This window comes from Ambystoma mexicanum, chromosome 5p, assembly GCF_040938575.1.
Source record: "Ambystoma mexicanum isolate Mex_15411 chromosome 5p, UKY_AmexF1_1, whole genome shotgun sequence".
NCBI lineage: Eukaryota > Metazoa > Chordata > Amphibia > Caudata > Ambystomatidae > Ambystoma > Ambystoma mexicanum.
In genome coordinates, this window is record NC_090930.1 from 254,303,509 (window position 1) to 254,323,654 (window position 20,146).

General features: G+C 43.1%; 1 protein-coding gene across 3 annotated transcripts in view; it reads right to left on the minus strand.

The window, feature by feature from the left end:
* GRIA3 (glutamate ionotropic receptor AMPA type subunit 3) overlaps nucleotides 1-20,146 on the minus strand; it is a 1,487,966-nt gene that overhangs the window by 597,661 nt on the left and 870,159 nt on the right. For all 3 annotated transcript variants that reach the window (XR_011274156.1, XM_069612673.1, XM_069612674.1), the window contains exon 6: nucleotides 3,204-3,365. Coding sequence is in view for 2 of the 3 variants with exons in the window: in XM_069612673.1 (XP_069468774.1) it covers nucleotides 3,204-3,365 (162 nt within the window). In the remaining variant the exon portion in view is untranslated. The remainder of the gene's footprint in view (nucleotides 1-3,203; nucleotides 3,366-20,146) is intronic.

Here is a 20,146-nt window from a genome sequence, read left to right on the forward strand (position 1 = left end):
GACTTTGTGGTGCTTGGGAACTCCAATTTCACAGTGGTAGTATTTGAAGCATGGGTAGAAGGTTTGCAGACTTAGTAGTGAGAGGCTTGGAGCGTTGCAGTCCAAAAGGTACTAATTTAATAGTCACAATACCGGTTCGGAGCCTTAGTCAGTCAGAATGCAAGTGTGGCAAACTACAGGCATTGGCCAGACGTACTGCGGGAGTAAGAAAACACAATGTGTTGCAGCACAACACTTGCAACATTGAAACATGGGAATCCAACCCAGGGAGCACTGTGGGAAGAAAATGCAACATAGCGGAACACAACACTTACAAGAATAAAATGAATCAGACCCAAATTAGGGGGCACTGTGGAAGAAAGTGCAGTGTGGTGGAACATAATATCAGCAAGATTCAAACTGCAACCAAGTCAAATCAGGTTGTGCTGTGGAAGGAAAATGCAATGTGGTGGAACACAGTACTAGCAAGATTCAAAATGCAAAGCAGACACAACGCACGGAGCACAGAGGACGACAAATGCATGTGGTGGAACACAACATTATGTTGTATACTCAAAAATGCAACGCTACAACAATGATGAAATCTCCTACCTGTGTGTCTCTGCAGATGGCTATAGATGTACCTTGTAGAACTAGAGCTTAGAGGGCAAACAGGCAAACAGGGATGGAAGGTGCAAAACGAAGGTGCCCTTTGACTTAGCCCTTTGTTGGCTGCCCCAGAGTTTCTGCTAAAGGCTTTGCTTTCCGGGTCCCATGACCCGCTCAGTTAGCCAACCCAAGGAGGAGATGAGGGGGGGAGGCAGAGCAGGGAGGGCTGCTAGCAGTGAGAGAGGAAGGAAAGTGCAGAGAGCGCTTTAAAAGTAATAATTACGTTTTTAGAGGAATACAAAGGCAAAGATGGCATAAAGCAAGCGCAGTGGAGCATATTGGGGGTTCTGCAATAGCAGAGCTTACCTCTATTCAGCGACTGTGATCATAAACCACAATATGGGAAGAGTCAGGGAATTGTGTTGGATACCTGTAGTGTCATTTTGTTTTACATATTGTAATTGGTTATTTATAACGTGTTTAATACCCAGAGGTTTCTAAGCATGGACCTGGGGATTGAACCTGTGTTGCTCCACATCGTCTTGCTTCCAAGGTGAGCGCGTTCCCCCTAAGCTATTGAGACTGTGCCCGAGAGTTTGTTGTTTTTCTTTTTATCGTAACGGACAATGGATAGGAAAATCACCACTTATTATGCAATGCTCATCCAGAGAGCTCCTTAAAACAAACGTGCAATGTGGGATTGCTGGGGCAGCACTGTCCAAGGCCTTGTGTGCACTGGGTGAAGGCCACATGGGCCTTCATCTTAGATTGTGCCGGCCTAAACTGGTTAGGACAAGGGGACCTTATTATCATCCGAAAGTGCGTCAGGCCGCGCTGACCCCACACCTCTCGCCTGAGAAGGACTACGCCGGATATCCTCAGACTTGAGCAACTGACCCAAAAGTGGAGGATCATGTGATAACGGGAGATGAGATGAGATGGAAGCGAAAGATGGACTTCAGATGTACACAATGAGCATTATTTGTTATGTCTAGCGGGAGGTCAAATGGATATGATAGGGCTGATAGGGTGTTATTTATTTATATGGTTTGCAAACAAGCAATAATTGATGTCTTACTTTGTCCATTTACAATACAACGCACAAGTACTTTTGTTTGGTTTTACGTTCATAGTTCCAATCTACTGAATTACTTACCCTATTTTGTTGAATATGTTATTGAATACATTTTACGAAATAATGGGTACTGTATATATGTTTATAATTGAGTGGTGTGTAATATTTCCTGCTTGTTTCATTTTCTAATATATGTTTTGAGACGAGAATATAATATTTCTGTACTTACATTTCTACATTGAATTATTGTGTGCTTCACTGTGTGGACTCATTGTGGACCTCTGACCCCACTCACACTCTCCTGAAAATAGCCTTGACTGGTCTCCACTGCTACCTGGATTAGTTTTGACTATTCACTCAGAATTACCCTGTTCACTATAACTAGGGTGGCCTCCTAAAATCTGTCCAGCAGGCCAAATTCTAGAAATCCTTTTTAACAGCTGCTTTGCAAATTGCCTCCAGGGGAACATTGTTTCTATCTTGGACAAAAGACTTATCAGAAATCTTAACTACTGTTTAAAAGTACAGTAATAATGTCTATCCAAAGTACAAACATAGGCACAATCATTGAATTCCTCCACCATTGAAACCTTGTGCCATTTCTAACACCATATTTTAAAATAATATGTTTAGACAACAATGCAATGATTCAAAGGCGTGTGACAATAATGAGGTTGATATCATTTTTACCGAAGTATTCTTTGTCAACCCTATTATACTGGTGTTCCTTGTAATTGATGGGACAGTGGCTCAGGTAATAATACAGGGTGCCTGGTTGGTCCTGATATGCCCAGGAGGGTGAACGTATATTCAAACAAAAAATCAGGATGGGAGACCCACACTTTTGAGATTCAGGATCATTTTAGTTTAATCTCTGAATTTAAGTGATGATACATATAATATATCAATTGTTAGCATAATAACAGACAGACTGACAGTTGTACATTTGATATGTAGGTGTTCCACTAGGTACCACCCTCAAGATTAAACTAAAATGATCGTGAATCTCAAAAGTGTGGGTCTTCCATCCTGATTTTTTGTTTGAATATGGGACAGTGGCTCGCCATGAAGTCCTCTTAACTTTTGTTCTCTCTTCATTGCTGATGTCAGGGTAGGAAGATAATGCTCTCTCTTTCCATGGGGGCTCCTTTGTGTGGTGTATAACCTCCTAACGGGACTTTACTTACCCCACTGCCTTGCTCTCTTTGTTCCTCCCATGCTTGCATTTTCAGGCTGCTTGTACTGCACATATCCATTGCCACTTCCTTAGTGCTCTTTAACCCCTTTAGAGTAGGTAGAAGGCAGACTAGCAACAACTGGCAAATCTCTTCAATGTAAATCGGTTGGAAGAGCACATTGACTTTTATTAAGTAGGTGTTTGTGAAAACCACCATTTCACTAAAGGGAAAAATGTCAGATGTCATCACTAAAAACAAATTGCAAATGTAACACGATAACCAGTGTTTTATTTCCCATGGGTTTTGATCATTACGTACTATCGAACATTAGATGCTATCTATCATAGTTCAAGGAAGGTTACCTTTAATGGTGAGTTTCTGGCTTCGGGAAACTCTCTTTCATCCAGTCTAACCCATCTCTGTAGAAATTGTTGGACTAATGCATTTTCGTTGTTAACAATTTGGAATCCAGTAACATTGGCTCCTCCGTGCATGACTTTATCCAACACAATTCCAGTAAATCCCTAAAATAAATGTAAAAAAAAGAAATAGTAGGACGTCTTCCTAACAATGATCATACATGATAGTACAGGTGATTATCACGTTGGAAATACTGAACATTTTATGGTGCAGATGTTTCATATTTTACGTCTTTCTCGGTGCTTCGGAATAATTCTTTGACTAACGATCATCAACATAACATTACCCCACTTCTCATGGAAAGGCGCACGTATGTCTCACCACTTTCTAATACAATTGGGCTACGAATACCAAAAACAGAAAAAGCCAGTGTCTGAGCAAATGCACATGGTGTTGTCTGACAAACAAATGTAATCTAATTTGGAGATGAAACAACTTAAATATCTGTATCTAAATAGTTTGAGTACATGTAGACAACAGATAATTACCTAATGTACTGCGTATGCATGCCAATGTGTTCAATTACCCAAATCGGAAAATGTGCTCGTATCCTTTACATAGATCTTTTGTAAATAGGCAGGCAAGAATTATATGCAATAAATCCCAAAATAGTGCATCCTAAGCAGATCATCCTGCATCATGTGTCAGTGTCCATCTGGCAATGGTCTAGGCTATGATTCGTCCATCAGGCCACATCTCTGGCTGTTCACGAGTTACAGGATCTGCATCTGTTAACAGCAGAAATCAACATGGATTCTCAGAAAAGCCTGACACAAAGTTAAAATTAAGATGAGAAAAGAAGATGTTTTTATAAAAAATCTCCATGTGTGACTGAAGAACATGGGTGTGACGATATAAAAGGTATGCGAAAAGGGAATAGTTTGCACAAAATGTTAGCTGTGGGAGATTTTTACACGATTTTGCCTGCTGATCAAGTTAAAACATAACTGATTCAATTAATGAAAATATTTGTGCTTATATTGTATGTAATAAGTTTAGAAATGTCACCGACATATGACATTTAATTGTATTCATTATCTGGACCACCAGATTGTAAATATTACTAAGATCAATCACCCTGTTTTCGAGATTATTTCTTTTAAAAACTGTATATTTCATGAAACTGAAGCCTCAGTGAACTGCTCAATCCGAATCTGAAGTACTTATAATGCAATGACCTCTCACCCTCATAGGTTTGGAAAGCAGCCATTCACTCATCTACACGAGCCATTCTCGCTATAATGCTTGCAGGCCACTTGTGGTCCTTTACATCATTTGCTGTGGCCCCCTAGGAGAGATGGAGCTGATAGGGGGACTGACTGCAGAGTTAAGCACTTGCTGAACCATGGGCTTGCGTTTATTCACAATCAACAGGAAGAAGGTAGCAGTTTAGAAATAACCTGCTATGCCACTAAGTTAAAAACCAATGAGAGAGAAGGGTAAATGCTGGAAATACTAATCATTAATACAGCCATATGATTTGGCTTTTCAATGTTATCATGGTTGTGTCTTTAAACCAAGGCTTTTGTTATGAAGATACAACCTTACATATACAAGTGCAGCCCCAAAATGCCTGACTAATGCCATCTAATGCCAGGTAATATCTGCTATGCATGGTGTAGTCATCACATGAAATGTCCAGCCTCACATGCTCCAATGATGACAGCTAATATGTTATATAGTGTATAGTCACAATGTGAAAACAGGGCCCTAAAATGTTCAGTTGCTGCTGCCATATCTCAAGCAAAGGTTAATTGTTGAGTTTTGTGAAGCGCCCTGTCACCAGGAGTGGCCTCTTGGCGATATTGCCGGTGACACTGATGGGTGCAATGAGTGAGCGAAAAGGGACGAAGCAGTATAATAAAACCTAAAGATCTGTGCCTTTAATTGCCTTTTAAAGAGTAGAGCTCGGGATTTGTATCTTAAATATCCTAGCAACGCCACCGATGACTGTTATTGCCTCATATTTACGGTACCAGCAGAATTTCCTTTAAAATGTATGATAGTAAAATCCTTTTCTGTAAATGTCTTTATGAGGTTCTCCAACTCCTGTGACTTCTTCTTTTTCAATGTATGGTAGTGCTACTTGCCAAGATGCTTTAAAATGCATGATTGACAGTTTTCACAATTATTCCATGTAGGAGCACAAATCTCCTTATGATGCTCTGAGCATCCTCCCCTGTACCAATAGTGTGACTTGCTCCGTGTGCTTTACAATGCGCCATTTGCCCCTCCTCATGGGGCCTTGTGGTGTTGACACACATACTGGGCCTCATTACGACCCAGGCGGTAAGTTACCGCCTGGGTCGTACCTTTACCACCATGGCGTAAGCTACGTTTACGCCATGGTGGTTGGCGGACTTACCGCCCCATTCCGAGGTTGGCGGGGCGGTAAGTCCCCAATCCCCATTTACCCTTCCCCATTCCCATTTTTGCCCCATAGGGCATAATGGGAGTGGGGAAGGCGTTAATTACGCCACCGTAAATTACGGTGGCGTAATTAACAACAAGGACCCTTAGCGCCATGGATTTTAACACCTGCTAAAAGCAGGTGTTAAATCCTCCATGGCGCTAAGGGACCTCGGAATCAGGCGGTAAGGGTCGGCGCTGTTTACGCCGCCGTAAACCCCTTACCGCCTGGGTCGTAATGAGGCCCACTGTCTTTTTCAGCACCCACCATATTACAGGCTTCAGAGAGTATATGCCCCAGCACCATTCCCTTCAAATACGGCCACCTGTAAACATTGCTGTGCTGGGAGTTGGAATACCCACTAGCCTCCACTATCCACCATCTTTCCTACATGCCGGAGCAGGAGCAGGAGCTCCTGAGCATAGTCGCATGGGCTGCAGGAGCAGTACCCCACCCCCAAGAAGCACCGTGCTATGGAGTTAAGGCCAAGGCATATTAAGAATTGTGCCTGAAGCCCCTCAAATCTGCGCCAAACTGCTGCATAATTCTGAGCGCACCCGCCGAAAATCTATATTTCACCTCGATTCCCTGATTGCATGCTATCTCATGTGCAAAGCAACACAAGGAAACCCTTCCAAAGATGGCCACTGCCGCATTGTCTTCCTGCCTTGCCTGATCCCTGCCTGTCCCAAGCTCTGATTGGCTGGCAAGTTCGTTTTTGCCACGACCAATAGCCGGCAGGCTATCAGCCGGCCTACGAAGTAAGGCCGTAGAAAGAAGGCCTACTGCTGGCCAAGCTGACCTAGCGCCACCGGCGCCAGGCGAGGACACTACGCCCTGCTTCCATGCCACACATATCTGAACTCTCAGACTTTTGCCGGAAGGATCTTCACTCTGTGGGTGAGCCTCTTCTCACAAACTCATCCCCAAATCCCTTAAATGACTCTACCACCCCAGGTATACCACCCTCTCACATTCAGCATCACCAATGATCACGACCGTGGCTTTGTCTACCTATCTGTTGTATAGCTATACTACTGCATTTTACTCTGTCCTTATATATGCCTGCATAAATGATTAAGTTTTGGAACACGCCTGAGACAATCTCGCATCTCGCCTAGCCACCTGATCCTTTAAGTGCTCACATTGCCCTGTGCCTTTGCCTATTGCGGCCCTAGCGGTGCCTATGTTTATTTCTATTGCGTGCATTTATTGACTGTTCAAACTGACCTGTGCCTTTAGTCAATGCGGCCTTAGCGGTGCCTATGTACACTTTTATCGCAAGCACTTATTGACTGCTCATATTGACCTGTACCCTTGCCTATTGCGGCCCCAGCAGGTGCCTTGTTCACTTTTATTGCAAACATCTTTTAAGTGTGCACATTGCCCTTGCCTATTGCAGCCCTAGCGGTGCCTATGTTTACTTCTATTGCAAGCCTTAATTGACTGCATAAATTGCCTTTCTACGTACTATACCTTTGCAGTCACCCTCTGCCATTACCACCTGGAGCCCAACCTCCCATGATGGCTACCCTTAGAGGCGCCACATTGACTATGGCAACGCGCCTCCCTTTACTCCACAATATCTCACCTCAGAACTGTACCAACACAACTATTCCACTTTACCCAGAATTACTATCCCCAGTGGACTGGATAAACAGATTTGCTCGCCCACCCACACCCCTCACATCTTACCCTACACTTCTTAGAAACACAAGACTAGGGTCCTGCCTCCTTCTACCCACTACCACCTTCCTGAATGCAGCCCCCCATCAAGCTTAGAAACGCGAGACTCAGCCACCGCACTCGCCTTAGCCACAAATTCCCTAGAATGATCACCAATCAGACTAAGAACCATACGCAGCAAACTCTGCATATCGATCCCACAGCTAGCCATAATTCCACAACACCCCACACTCCACCACCCACGAAAGTCAACCCTACATCCATTTCCACTAAGGGTGCTCTCATCAATGCCCGCTCCCTGGTAGCCCATGCCACCGATGTTGCAGACATTATATCTGCTAACCACCTCGACTTCATCACTATCACTGAGACGTGGCTCCACCTAGCAGCTGGTCCTGCTTTAGCCTTAGCCATACCTGACAACTATAACATCATCCGTGCTGACAGAAAAACGGAATAGGAGGAGGTGTGGCATTTATTGCTAAGTCTATCCTAAACATTAGAGAAGCAACGAACACAACCATACCCTCAGCCGAACTCCTATCTATTAAACTTCCATTATCTAACACCCAAACCATCCTCCTACACATCATATACAGACCTCCAGGTGCCTTATCCACCTTAAAAGAGGATATCTCGCTCTTACTCACCACAAACACTAAACCTAAATCACAAATCATCATCATGGGTGATTTCAACATGGGACTCAATGACCCTAATGGAAATCACGCCACTTCTCTTAATGACACCATTACTCATTTAGGCCTCACTCAACACATTAATTAACCAACACATACAAAAGGAAGATCCTTAGACTGGCTAGCAGATGCCAACTGCAACCTCTCACTCACAGACATCACACCTTGTGCTTGGACCGACCATCACCTTATCACCTTCTCTCTACCTAGAACTGTACCCATAACGACACCACCTTCCAGGACACCACAAATAATCTCAAGAAACCATCGCAACATCACTATAGAGAACCTTAGACCACTTCTCATGTCCATCACTAAACCCAACCTTCCCACTCAGAATGACAACCCGTCCTCCCTTGTAGACCTGTACAACAACACACTGGAACTAGCTCTCAACCAGATAGCTCCACTTAAACAACAAAACCCAAACCCATTGCCCACACCAACAAATGGTTCTCAGCAGAACTAAAGGCTCTCCGCAACATCAAAGGAACTGTGGAAACTAGCTGGAGAAAAGCCCCATCTCTCTCCACTAAAGACAAATTCACCTCAGCCACCTCCACCTACAAATCTGCTATCTTAAACACCAAAAAAGAGATTTATAACATGAGAATACACAACACCAAATCTGGCACTAAAGAATTATTCTCTATACTAAGGGAACTCGAATCACCACTGCCACCTACAGAGGATTGCACCAAGGACAAAGCATGGTGCTATAATATCCAGCTTGCCCTCTCCAACAAAATTGCCCTTCTACAAGCAAAGATAGAAGCCAAAAAAGCTACCCTTGCTGCCAAAGATAACCTCAATAACAAAAAAGACCCTACCATTCCCAACTGCCTCCCTTTCCACTTCTCTCCAGTCACGGAGGAGGAAGTAGTTAAGATAAACGCTAGCCTCAAACCATCCAATTGCAAAGGTGACCTATGCCCCTCTTCCGTCATTAAAGATGGAGCTAAAGATCTAACTCCTCTCATCACCTAATTGATCAATTCTTCTTTCAAAAATTCAGTGGTCCCCAACAACCTCAAAGAAGCGTGGGTCCTCCCCCTTCTCAAAAAACCCAATTTAGACCCTAACATCCCCACGAATTATAGACCCATCACCACGGTCCCTTTTCTCCTCTAGACAGAGTAGCCTACCTCCAAATACAACAACATTTGGAAGACAACAACCTCCTAGGCCTGCGACAATCCGGCTTTAGACCCAGGCATGGGACCGAAACCGCCCTCCTGGATCTAAAAATCCAAATGGATGATGCCAAAGACAAGGGCAATCTCGTCATTTTGCTCCTGTTGGACCTCTCCGCTGCCTTCGATCTGGTTGACCACCAGATCCTCACACAACACCTCTCCTCGGCTGCTGCATTCTCACAGAATGCCACCAATTGGATTCAGTCATTTCTGTCTGACAGGTCGACTAGGGTCTTTGCCCCATCAGCAGCTGCTGACCCTATCCCAATCCAATGTGGAGTTCCTCAAGGTTCCTGTATTTCTCCCACACTTTACAAAATCTTCACTAAGCTTCTCTTCGACCGCCTTGACGATCTGGGTGTCAGCTACACTAATTACGCAGATAACACCCAGATCCTCATCACTCTCACTGGTTGCTATGAAGAAGATGTTGCAAAGCTTAACGAAATCTACCTTGAAATTCAAGCCTGTATGGCCACACACAGTCTCTGCCTCAATGACGATAAGACGGAACTGCTTATCGTAGGCTCCCAGGCCCGCCTCAATAAACTGGACTCTAGGTACCAATCTTTCACCATTGATGGCAACATCATAAAAGTCTCCAAAGAGGTCAAAACACAAGGTGTGTACCTCGACTCCACCCTATCGCTGAAAAAACAAATAAACACCACCTGCTCATCCTATCCAGAGCGCTGATATTGTCTAAATTAGACTGTTGGAACACACTCTACCTGGGCACCACCACAAAAAATCTGAACAGACTCCAGATTCTTCAAAACAATGCCTTAAGATGCGCCATTAACCTCCCGCGCAAGGCTCACATATCTACAGCCAGCAAAGAAGTCCACTGGCTCCCTATCTGGGACATAATTAAGCTAAGAACCCTTGTCATCACACATAAGTGCATGTCACTTACTGCCCCACGCTACCTATCGGACAAATTCTCTACACACAGTTCCAACAGACCCACCAGAACTCCCTACCTGCACCAACTAAAGGTTCCCTATTTCAACCTAAAAACAGCAGAAGGTTCCAGCTTCCCAGTTCTTGCAGCTCAATGTTGGAATTCTCTCCCTCTTGCAATCAGATCGGAAGCTTCTTTCTGGCCATTCAGAGCCATGGTGAAATTCTGGCTCTCTGCCTAACACCTGGCCACTTACCTACGCATTTTCCAGGTTTATTCTCTCCACCAATTACCACTGCATGTCTTAACTAAATTTTGAAATGGACCACCATTTAACCCGGTCCTCACTATCTCTTGTACTTATATCATGCCACATTCTGTACCATTCCTGTGTACCTTTGAATGTATGTACCCTTTTTTTGGTTTTTTTTGTGCTTCGTGCAACGATATGTAACTATGTTGTCCACATGATTATGCGCCCAGCTACCTGAGGGTTCAGACACGCTCTATAAATAAACTAAACTAAACTAAACCATCTTGGAAAACCTCAAATGTTTCCCTCAATACAAGAGGTGGATGTAAAACTTGTAACATTTCCTCTGAGGTATTTATAGTGTGTTTGCCAATACGCTGAGATGCCGGCAGTGCAACAAAATAGCAGCCGCATCTAGCAACAGGAAGCCTTATGCGCAGTGTAGCAGGAATGCCTTCAAAATCACTGATCGAGTACATTTCGGCATACAACTCTGAAAATGCCCATGATGGCTGTCTCGGATTGCGTGCAATACTAAGGAAATTAATCCTATGTTTGCCACGGGTACCATCCAAACCCATTTGTCAGATTTAAAAAAGGCAACGCATGCTTGACTCGGACGCCTGAACTCAAACATTTGAATTTAGATCCTCTACAAGAGAGGCAGAAGGAAGGACAAAATCTATCTCCTCCCTACGTTCAGATGATCGGCATCGCCCTCTAAAATCACCTATACAGGGTCTGACAACACAGCACACCGATTTAAGCATTCAACACACTAGCGCAGTCTGAACGCTAGTCTAACAACCAGGGTCCGACTCCTGATGAATATTCTAGATTGATCACCCATATGAACTGGAACATGTTGAGAGTTGATACTGTATAATTGAAATGCAGTCACTAATGGATGCAATTAATCACCAAATGTTATGCATAAACTCAAGGTTTTATTGAAGTTGTACAGAAACCAGAAGTCAACAAATGTTACAATTGAAGGTTGTTTGAAATACCCTGGCCAAGGAGGTGGCAGTTTGTAAATGTGTTTTTCACCCACAACCACATTTTAGGTGTTGTTTTAGCTAATTTAAAAAAAATAATGTATGATGTTTTGATGTTATAATTTATGATGATTAAAATGGTTTTTAATTACTGAAAGCAACCCCACTTTCAGTAGTCCACCCCACTGGACTTTGCTTCTATCTCCTTTTTCTTCATGGTTAACCCAAACACAGGACTAGATAGAGGCACCACTCTAACATATGTTTAATGAGTGCACACCCGGGGTTCCTTCATTATCTAAGGGTGCCAATACAGGGAAACACCTTTTCTATTGGGATATTGTAAAGAGGTGTACGTGACTTCAATCCAGCAATCCAACTAAGTCAATGCCTAGTCTGGGATGCCCAATGGAATCCCTTATTTATATATTTTTATGCCAAATTCTTTGAATCTGGATGATGAACCCTTATATAACGCCTCTCTCTTTGAATCCCCCTGACCTCACTGAGCCAAGAAGTAGGTTTGTATTGCAAATTAAAAGATTTATTTGAGGAATTAACAATATATATATGTATATCACACTTTTATGAACGAAATAATATCTGATAGCACCTTATGAATATAATAGTGGTCAACAATGGGTAATATTACAATAGCATACTCTCTTTAATCAATGAGGAGTTGGTATAGAAAGGATAAGGTAGCAGAGAATACTTTTATGGTTTCAAGGAAATGCAAGGTGGGAAAGAATGCAACACAGAAATAAACTTGATATGATTTCAACAAGAGATAATATGATCACCTTTTCCCTTGTGACAACTCACTCCCCCTTTATGCAATAGGAAGAGATGGAAATGAGGACACACAGGTTTCAAGAATACAATTAATAATGAGTTCAATTCCAGTTGCTACCCCGCAAGCTTAGAGAAAACCGGTATGATGTTAAACAGGCAAAAATACTTTTGAAGGTGATTGCAATGGATGGGAAAATATGCTAAAATGCTTTTAATTCACTATAGGAGATTCAGGATAAGTGATAGCTGCTTTGGATTAGTTCAGGTCAACACTAGCAATGATTCATGAATGATTATCAGGTTGAAAACGAAATTCAGCAATTGAGAACAAGGAGCAGCTATTTTGACAGAAAATGAAATTGAGCTAATTTGCAATTTGCTGCACTTTTTCCGCGTGTGTAAATCGCGATTACGGAAAAACTATAAGGAGTTGGAATGTCGTGTTAGGTTTTTTGGAAAGCTGAGGATCTTAGCTTTAAAATGACGGTTACATTTTAAAAAATAAAGTCAAGATTTCAGAATGACAGATGACGCTTTTACAGATTTGAAATCACAGGATGACACAAAATTCTGAATGCAGTTCTGGACAGGTTGAAATGGATGGGATAAGCTTACTTGAGACTAAGAGATGACTATGCACAGTTTTAGGCTAGATACTCACTCCTAGTTTTAGAATGAAATGGACCTCGCCACAGATCTGGTCAGGTTTGGACTTCACTCTCGCCACCGGACTGTCTCTGGCCCTGGTTCTGCTCACAGCACGTCCTCTGGTCTGCTATCGGCACTTGAACTGGATCTAATGGGTTCTGGATACAGCTCTGCTTTCTGGGTCTGGATCTGGTTCTGGCACAGGGTTCTAGCCAGAAGCAAACAGCACGGCCCGGCTGTTGAGAATAGGTTGCAAAAGATTTTGAGGCCTGCTGAAGAGAATTCAGCTTTTGGGATTAGGCCTCTGCTTCTCCAAGGTTCTAGATTCTGGCCTCTGGATATATCTGGAATCTGGAGTCTCAGGAGTCTGGAGTCTTTGTCTGGATATTGTCTGGATATTGTCTGGATCTGGTCGGGCAGAGTGCTGCGCAAGAATCAATGAGTAGTGGAAAAATGAGTGTCCCCATCTGGGTCTCAGTGGTTCTTTTTATGTGTTTTCAAAGTAGGTGTGGAGGCTGACTTTCTATGCCCAATCCACGGATCCTGATAGGTTAGAGGATTCTCTGTGCCCTGACTGGAGGAAGGAGTGGTGAGTCATTCTGTGTCATCAGGTGTCATGTTTATGGCTGAAGGAAAGAACACTGCCCTTTGCTTTCTCATAGGAAATCAATTTTTGATAACAAACATGTTTCCCAGATACACAAGTTGTTCATAATACATATACACCTTACAGATCACTTAAGGTACATTCTGTTCCAACTCTGACAACTCTGACAACTGATTCCCGATTTTGGTGGGTTTCGCAATATTGGTCCGGCCCCCAATTTTACACAGACCTACGCACCCTCTCTGAGCATATTACTGGAAGTTCTTAGGTTTCTAGCATAAACACTGCATCCACAATATTAATAATTACGGGGCTTGGCCTCAGAACATCCCACAGCGCCCAACTTAGTCTTGAACTGTGAGTGCATTTTTCATTTTAAGACTCTCAAAGTTGTACATTTCTGTCAGCTTGGAACACTTTGTAAATTGCAATTTTATAAAATATATATTTGCTCTCAATTGAATTCACCCATTGGTTTATCTCTGCCCCCAGAAGCTTGGCTCTGACTCAGAGGTCACATGGCCTGTTTCCTGCCAGGAGTTGTTTGACCAGTTACACCCAAATCAGCATATTCTATTCAGTTGATAGGATCCATTGTCTTGTTTCCTGTCAGCACCTTTGTCTAGGGATGAGGTGGGAAGGGTTCCCAGAGACAGAAGGCCTCTTGAACTTTTAACTGCATCAAGTTACTTTCTGATCAATTGTAACATAGTTCCTTGTAAACAAATATATCATTATAAACTGAAAATAAGCAACATATCTTTAATCAAGTCCTTTTCCACATTAAATCAATGTGTGGCACTCTATATGGCATTTTGATAGACTTCTCTGCTTTGGCATATTTAGCTTCTGCAATACAGCTCTCCTGTCAGAATTTAGATTGCCACCGAGCAAAGGTACTGCACCCATTTTTGACAGCTGTCTTTAAATGAATGTCTTTAACATGGGATTTTGTCCTAATAACATATGATTCTTGCTGACGTTGTACTGATGTGGATTCTTGCAGTAGAGAAATGTAGAAAACCCAACAAGAAGTTGTATCCTTTTGGTGGTTTTGTGAGCCATGATTTTAGCAATTTTGACGATCAAGAAAATGAATTCCCAAACAGCTCTGGGTTGCTTTTGGCAATCAGCATTGCTATTTCCAAGTGGTTTCAGGCTACTGTGTGTGTAGCCCAATGGTGGTTTTAGGCAGTGACCTCCTGTGCTCACTAAGATAGGCAATAGTGGATGGCAGCCTATCTTTCAGATTCGTTTCTGCGCATTTTTGGATTGTTTTGAGCGAGCAGCATGCTTTCCAATGGCCATTCTGATGTTTTCAATGCACAGTACTGTTGCAGGGCATGGATGAGTGGGTGAAAACATCCCACAGAGGGTTCAGGGACATTGCATCTCTGATGCTCACATTCACTGTGTAATGCTCAAAAGGGTCGGAATGTACACATTTATGCATTAAAAATAATGAACAGTAGCTGTATTATCTCATATTAGACAAACAATTTGAGTATGGAAATGGTTAAAAAACACACCTTTTACAGGATAGTTGCAGATTTATTGACATATGACCAGTGGTATTTCAATAAATCACCCACCGTTACCAGTAAGATCAAGATAAACCTGTAATCATTGGGGACCCTAAGATCCAATATTACTGGCTCATTTTTCCAAATAATACTTTTTGGGACTGGTAAATCCCCTTTGAAACAAAATTGGAAGAATGATTTTTGGTGAGCGTTAGATTTGGGCAGGGTCAATAATCAATGTGGCCTCCTGACAACGACCAAGCCAAGCATTGTATTGTGGCCTGCTAGAAAATGTCTGTCCCCACCACTTATCTGCAGGAATCAGTTGCTTAATCACATGATTATTGTCATGTAATGCCTGTAATACAAGCACAGTTCTTATAAAGCAAGTAAAGTTTCCATGCACAATAGAAAGAGAAGAGGGGCTAAAGAGAACACTGGTGCCTGTCACTTCTGGATGGTCCCACTATTAGCTTCACGTGGTGTGAAAATGGAAGCCTTTTCTTCCCAGCAAACTATTGCAAATGCTAGGCCTTGGTGTTATCCTGCATTGAATGGGGGAAATGCTTTGTTCATCATAGCTCATAAAGCAACTCTGTTGGCATTTCAATCTGCTGCTTGATTTCTTTCTGGGATATGAACATTTGACAGCATCTCCTGTGTGTTGATTACTCTCCAGTGGATACCCTTGATTTCAGAATCCCTTTGAACATGAGTTGCCTTGCCTATAAATCAGTGGGACTTGTCCACCCTAGCTACCGCAATGTCAACATGGTTCACCTGGGGACAACCATGTTTCACAAAGTTTTGATCTGCGCACCCTCCTCGTCCCAGGTTCAAGAGAAAGTGTTTTATGCTGCTGACCCTCTAGGAATCCCCAAGATTTGCCTCTTCCTTACTGGACTTTCCTTTACAATGATAATTGTTTATTTAATTAATTTGTGTTTTCTAAACTGGTATTAATCACTATTAAGATTGCTTCTCTGAGTTATTTTAATTGTACAGTGCTTTTGGGCAAGGTACGTGCCTAATTAAAATATCAACTACACACATTCATACTTCTACGCTTGTGCAGATGATGCCAAGCAAGAGAGTCTTTGCTATTAGGGGCCTAAATACCTTCAACTCTTCCTAAATATCTCCCTTCTCGAGCTCTTCGCTCATCCGCCTCTAACTCCCTCAGGGTCAGCCGCTTCTCTAAGCAATGAGTTGGGGGTAGATCTCTCTCCGCGGCAGGGGCCTCCCTCTGGAACAGCCTTCCTGCCTCCCTGAAACTTGAGGTGAACCATTTCCGGTTCCGGAAGCATTTCAAAACCTTCCTCTTTGCTTCTGCTTTCTCTCCCGCTTTCCCCTGCTAATTCTTGACTGAAACTGCACTGAATCTGCAACTGGGCCACTCTCACCAATCTCGGTCCCTGACCCAGCCACTCTCCACTTGCACTGCCACCCTGGCAACAATTGCACTGCGGGACTGTCTCTGTATCCCTACAGCCCCCTTCCCAGCACTTGTCTGCACTTCCCTTGCACTTGCCACCAGCTGGCCTTTTTATTATTTATTATTATTCTACTTAACCTGTACTGCACTTTTCCCCCCTCCCTTTCCCCTTGCACTTTTCCCTTCCCTCTACCCATGCACTTGCATGATCTGAATGACACCTGGCCTAGTAGGATCGTTTGTCTGCCCTCCCTTTGATCCCCCTACCTGCCTTGCGCGTTACAAATGATATATCATATCATATCAGATCATATCATATCAGACATGGTTTTCTTGGATGTTCGTTCCTCAACAAGATTTCCTGGAGTAACCAGAACACATATCACCAATTTCATTGGAAAGCCTAGCTACGGTGTACCCCATTCCAAAAAGCAAACACAGAGTAGCAGAATTCCAGTATCCAAAGTATGGACTGTTCTAGTGCTTCCTCTCATTCCCAAACTCTCGTCTACCCCCTACAACTCCGGGCAGGTCCAGGGAATCCTCTTGCTCCCCCCTCATCCCACACCTTAGGTCTGGACGCCTTCTTGATAATCAATAACTCCCTTTAGACCCTTAAGTTAGCTGCCGGCTCTTTGTCTCTCCCCATCTCCCATCCTTGCACTCCTGGGTAGGGTTTAAGCTCGCTCACGCCATTGTTTAAACTGTTCATTTCAATTTCTTGCATTCACTTTATTCCCAAAGGTCAATGTCACTTATAAATCCCTCAATCTCTTTACACTTGTAAAGGATCTGTTATTAATAGAACTACCAGCTGCACAGTCATTAATGTGGCCCACAATGGTCAACACTGCTCTTTCCGGCCAGCATAGGCTGATACTTGTCAGCGGTCCTACTGGGAATGATTGAGTCTGGTTCATGTAACTGCTTACAGTTCTCCACCCACAGTGTGTGGCTGTTGCGTTGTGACCCAGACTGGGCTCAGACCTCTTGGCCCAAAGATTCCTTCTTTCAGGTATAACCCTGGTGGTTGTTTTTGTTTCCTTTAAGTTTTTGGTCCCCCCTACTATGGTATATGCTTTGGGTCCAGCCCTTTGAGGCTTTTGCTTACTCTTTGATTTCTAGTAGCCCCCTACTTGGTCCTATATTCTTTTCATTCCTCTTTGGGTCTTTTTATTGGGTTCAGAGTGTTTTGAGGCCCACTGGGCCCCGTTTGTATTTGTTCCGCTCGCTTAGCATTTGCGATTTCCTTGGGAATCTCACAGAGCCTCCCTCCTTCGCCACGATATGGCCCGCGTTCCTGTGTTCTTGTGGGGACTGTCATCGGGGGAGGCAGTTGCTCCTTCTGGTTATGAACCATCCTTTCTGGTTCGCCGGCTTCTTCCTTCTTCACTCGGGCGCAGTCCTTTGGCCCCAGTGCTCTGTTGCTTCCATCACAGTGCTGTCTCTCTCTCTCCCTGGGACCTCAGGGATAGCAAGCAGCAGTGTTCCTGGAATCGACGGAGTTGTGCGAGCCCTCGGCTCATCATGATGCCTTGCGGTCCTGCCTCCAGGCTGTGTCAGCTCAGTTTGGCATCAGCGGCTCCTGCTCTGTGTGGTCTCTCTACTGCTGGTCCCTTTCCGGCAATCGTCCTCTTCTGCCGTGGCTCTGTTACATCCGCCATACTCACAAAAATGTCACTGAGTTCATTCCTACTTGGAGCACAATAGCACATTCACCAGATGCAGCACCAGGGTAAATATGGAGCCCATTTGAATATTTTAGGGAAATATATTTGAGACAAGATGAGATGTGTAAAATACATGCAAGTATTTGTATTGTATTTGTATTTATAAAGTGCTTTACGGCAAAGCGCTTGGCAAGAATTATAAAAATAAACAGTACACATTAAACAGATGACAATACCAGAAATTAATAGCAATGGAGAGAAGTTAATCAGCAGAAAGAGGGTATCTCAACCTAGCACAAAACATGTGGAGTGAAGGAGAAGACCGTATATCGGGGCAAGAGTGTTAGTTTTGGAGCGAGAAGGGAAAAGGAACAGAAGAAGGAACGTGCACAGTGAGATTTTGGGACAGAAAGAAGATGCTGGAGTTTGATTGGAGGGAACAGGAGGTAAATAGGGTGATATCTGAGAACCAAGCACAGTGGTTGGAGCACTTTACCACGATATATGGACCGATAAAAAATGATACAGAAGAGGACGAAACAGAAAGGAAAAGCTTATCTTGGAATGTCTCCTTTGAAAAACAAGAAATCTTGGCCTTCATTGACAAGGCTAGTACATCTAGAGCACCGGACCCAGATGGCCTGACAAACTCAATGTTAAAACAAACACCTGGGTTGTGGGCAGACATGTGCTTCTCACTATTCACAAGAATAAATAATACCATGCAGGTTCCAGACTCTTGGAAAAGGGTGATAACAATACCAATCTTTAAGCGAGGTGACAGAAAGAATCCAGAAAATTATCACCCCATATCATTATTGGATGTCGTGGGTAAACTCTATACGGACATACTATTGAAGAGACTTAAAGAGTTGTTGAGAGAGACTGGAAATATAGACAGCAGACAAGCAGGTTTCGTCGAGAGAGTAGACTGTGGAGTGAATGTGTTAATAATAAATCTACTCAAATTGAAGGCCGTGAGGGCAAATGACAAGTTCTACCTAGCTTGCATTGATATGGCAGCAGCATTCGACCGAGTTGATCGAAATATTTTATGGTCTATAATGCACGACAAGGGATGTCCACCAGATCTCATAGTGGCCATAAAATCACTTTAAACTGAGATGAGTATGCAGGTGAGTTTAGAACAAAGCGGCACTCTTAGCGAACTATTGAACACGCTTAAAGGTCTGAAACAAGGGTGCCCTTAGCAGCCATACCGTACAACTTTTACATCCGAGATATGGGAGCAAACTTGGAACCAGCCAGATCATATTCACTCAAATCGGCAGGCAACACCATCGGGCACTTGCTGTATGCAGACGATCTAATCCTGTTAGACCTGACGGCAATAGGTCTACAAAAAAACTCGACAAATTAGAAAAATATGTCAACATCAAAAAACAAAAAATCAACGCTGAAAATCGGAAATTCTAGTCATGAAAAAACCACAAGTAAAGGTAAAAAAAACCGTTTAAATGGTGCCTGGGAAAAAATGCAATCCAAACAACAGAAAGCACCAAATACCTGGGAGCAATAATTAGTGCTGACTGGGGGGATAAACCTTGGATAGAGCATCTCCAAGTAAAAATGGACCAATTAATTGCCCAAGCCCTTCTAATGAAAAATAAATACTGCAAATTTACAGTAAAACCCCTGGTGGAATTTTACAAGGCCAAAGTAACGCCATCAATAACGTATGCAGGTGACACTGGACTAAGAATCCCATGGGTAACCTGGGATAGGCTTGAAGCAAGATTTTGGCGGAGAACCTTAAATTTACCAAATGCACTTCCAATAAGCGTAATTAGACATGAGCTGGGTCTTCACTCGCTACAGGTTCAGGTCGCATGGAAAGCCCTAGCAACGTTCAGGAAAATAGAACAACCTGATTGCCGACCACAATACAAAATCTTGAAGACGGAAATTGGGAAATTACCCTGGTGGCCCTTAGAAGAATGTAGAAACAAATGCCAGGAGATTATGCTTAACATAGGGTCCACCATAAGTAGTCTATGTGAAAACCCAAAGGGAGCAAAAAATCTGTTATTCTCAGTGGATT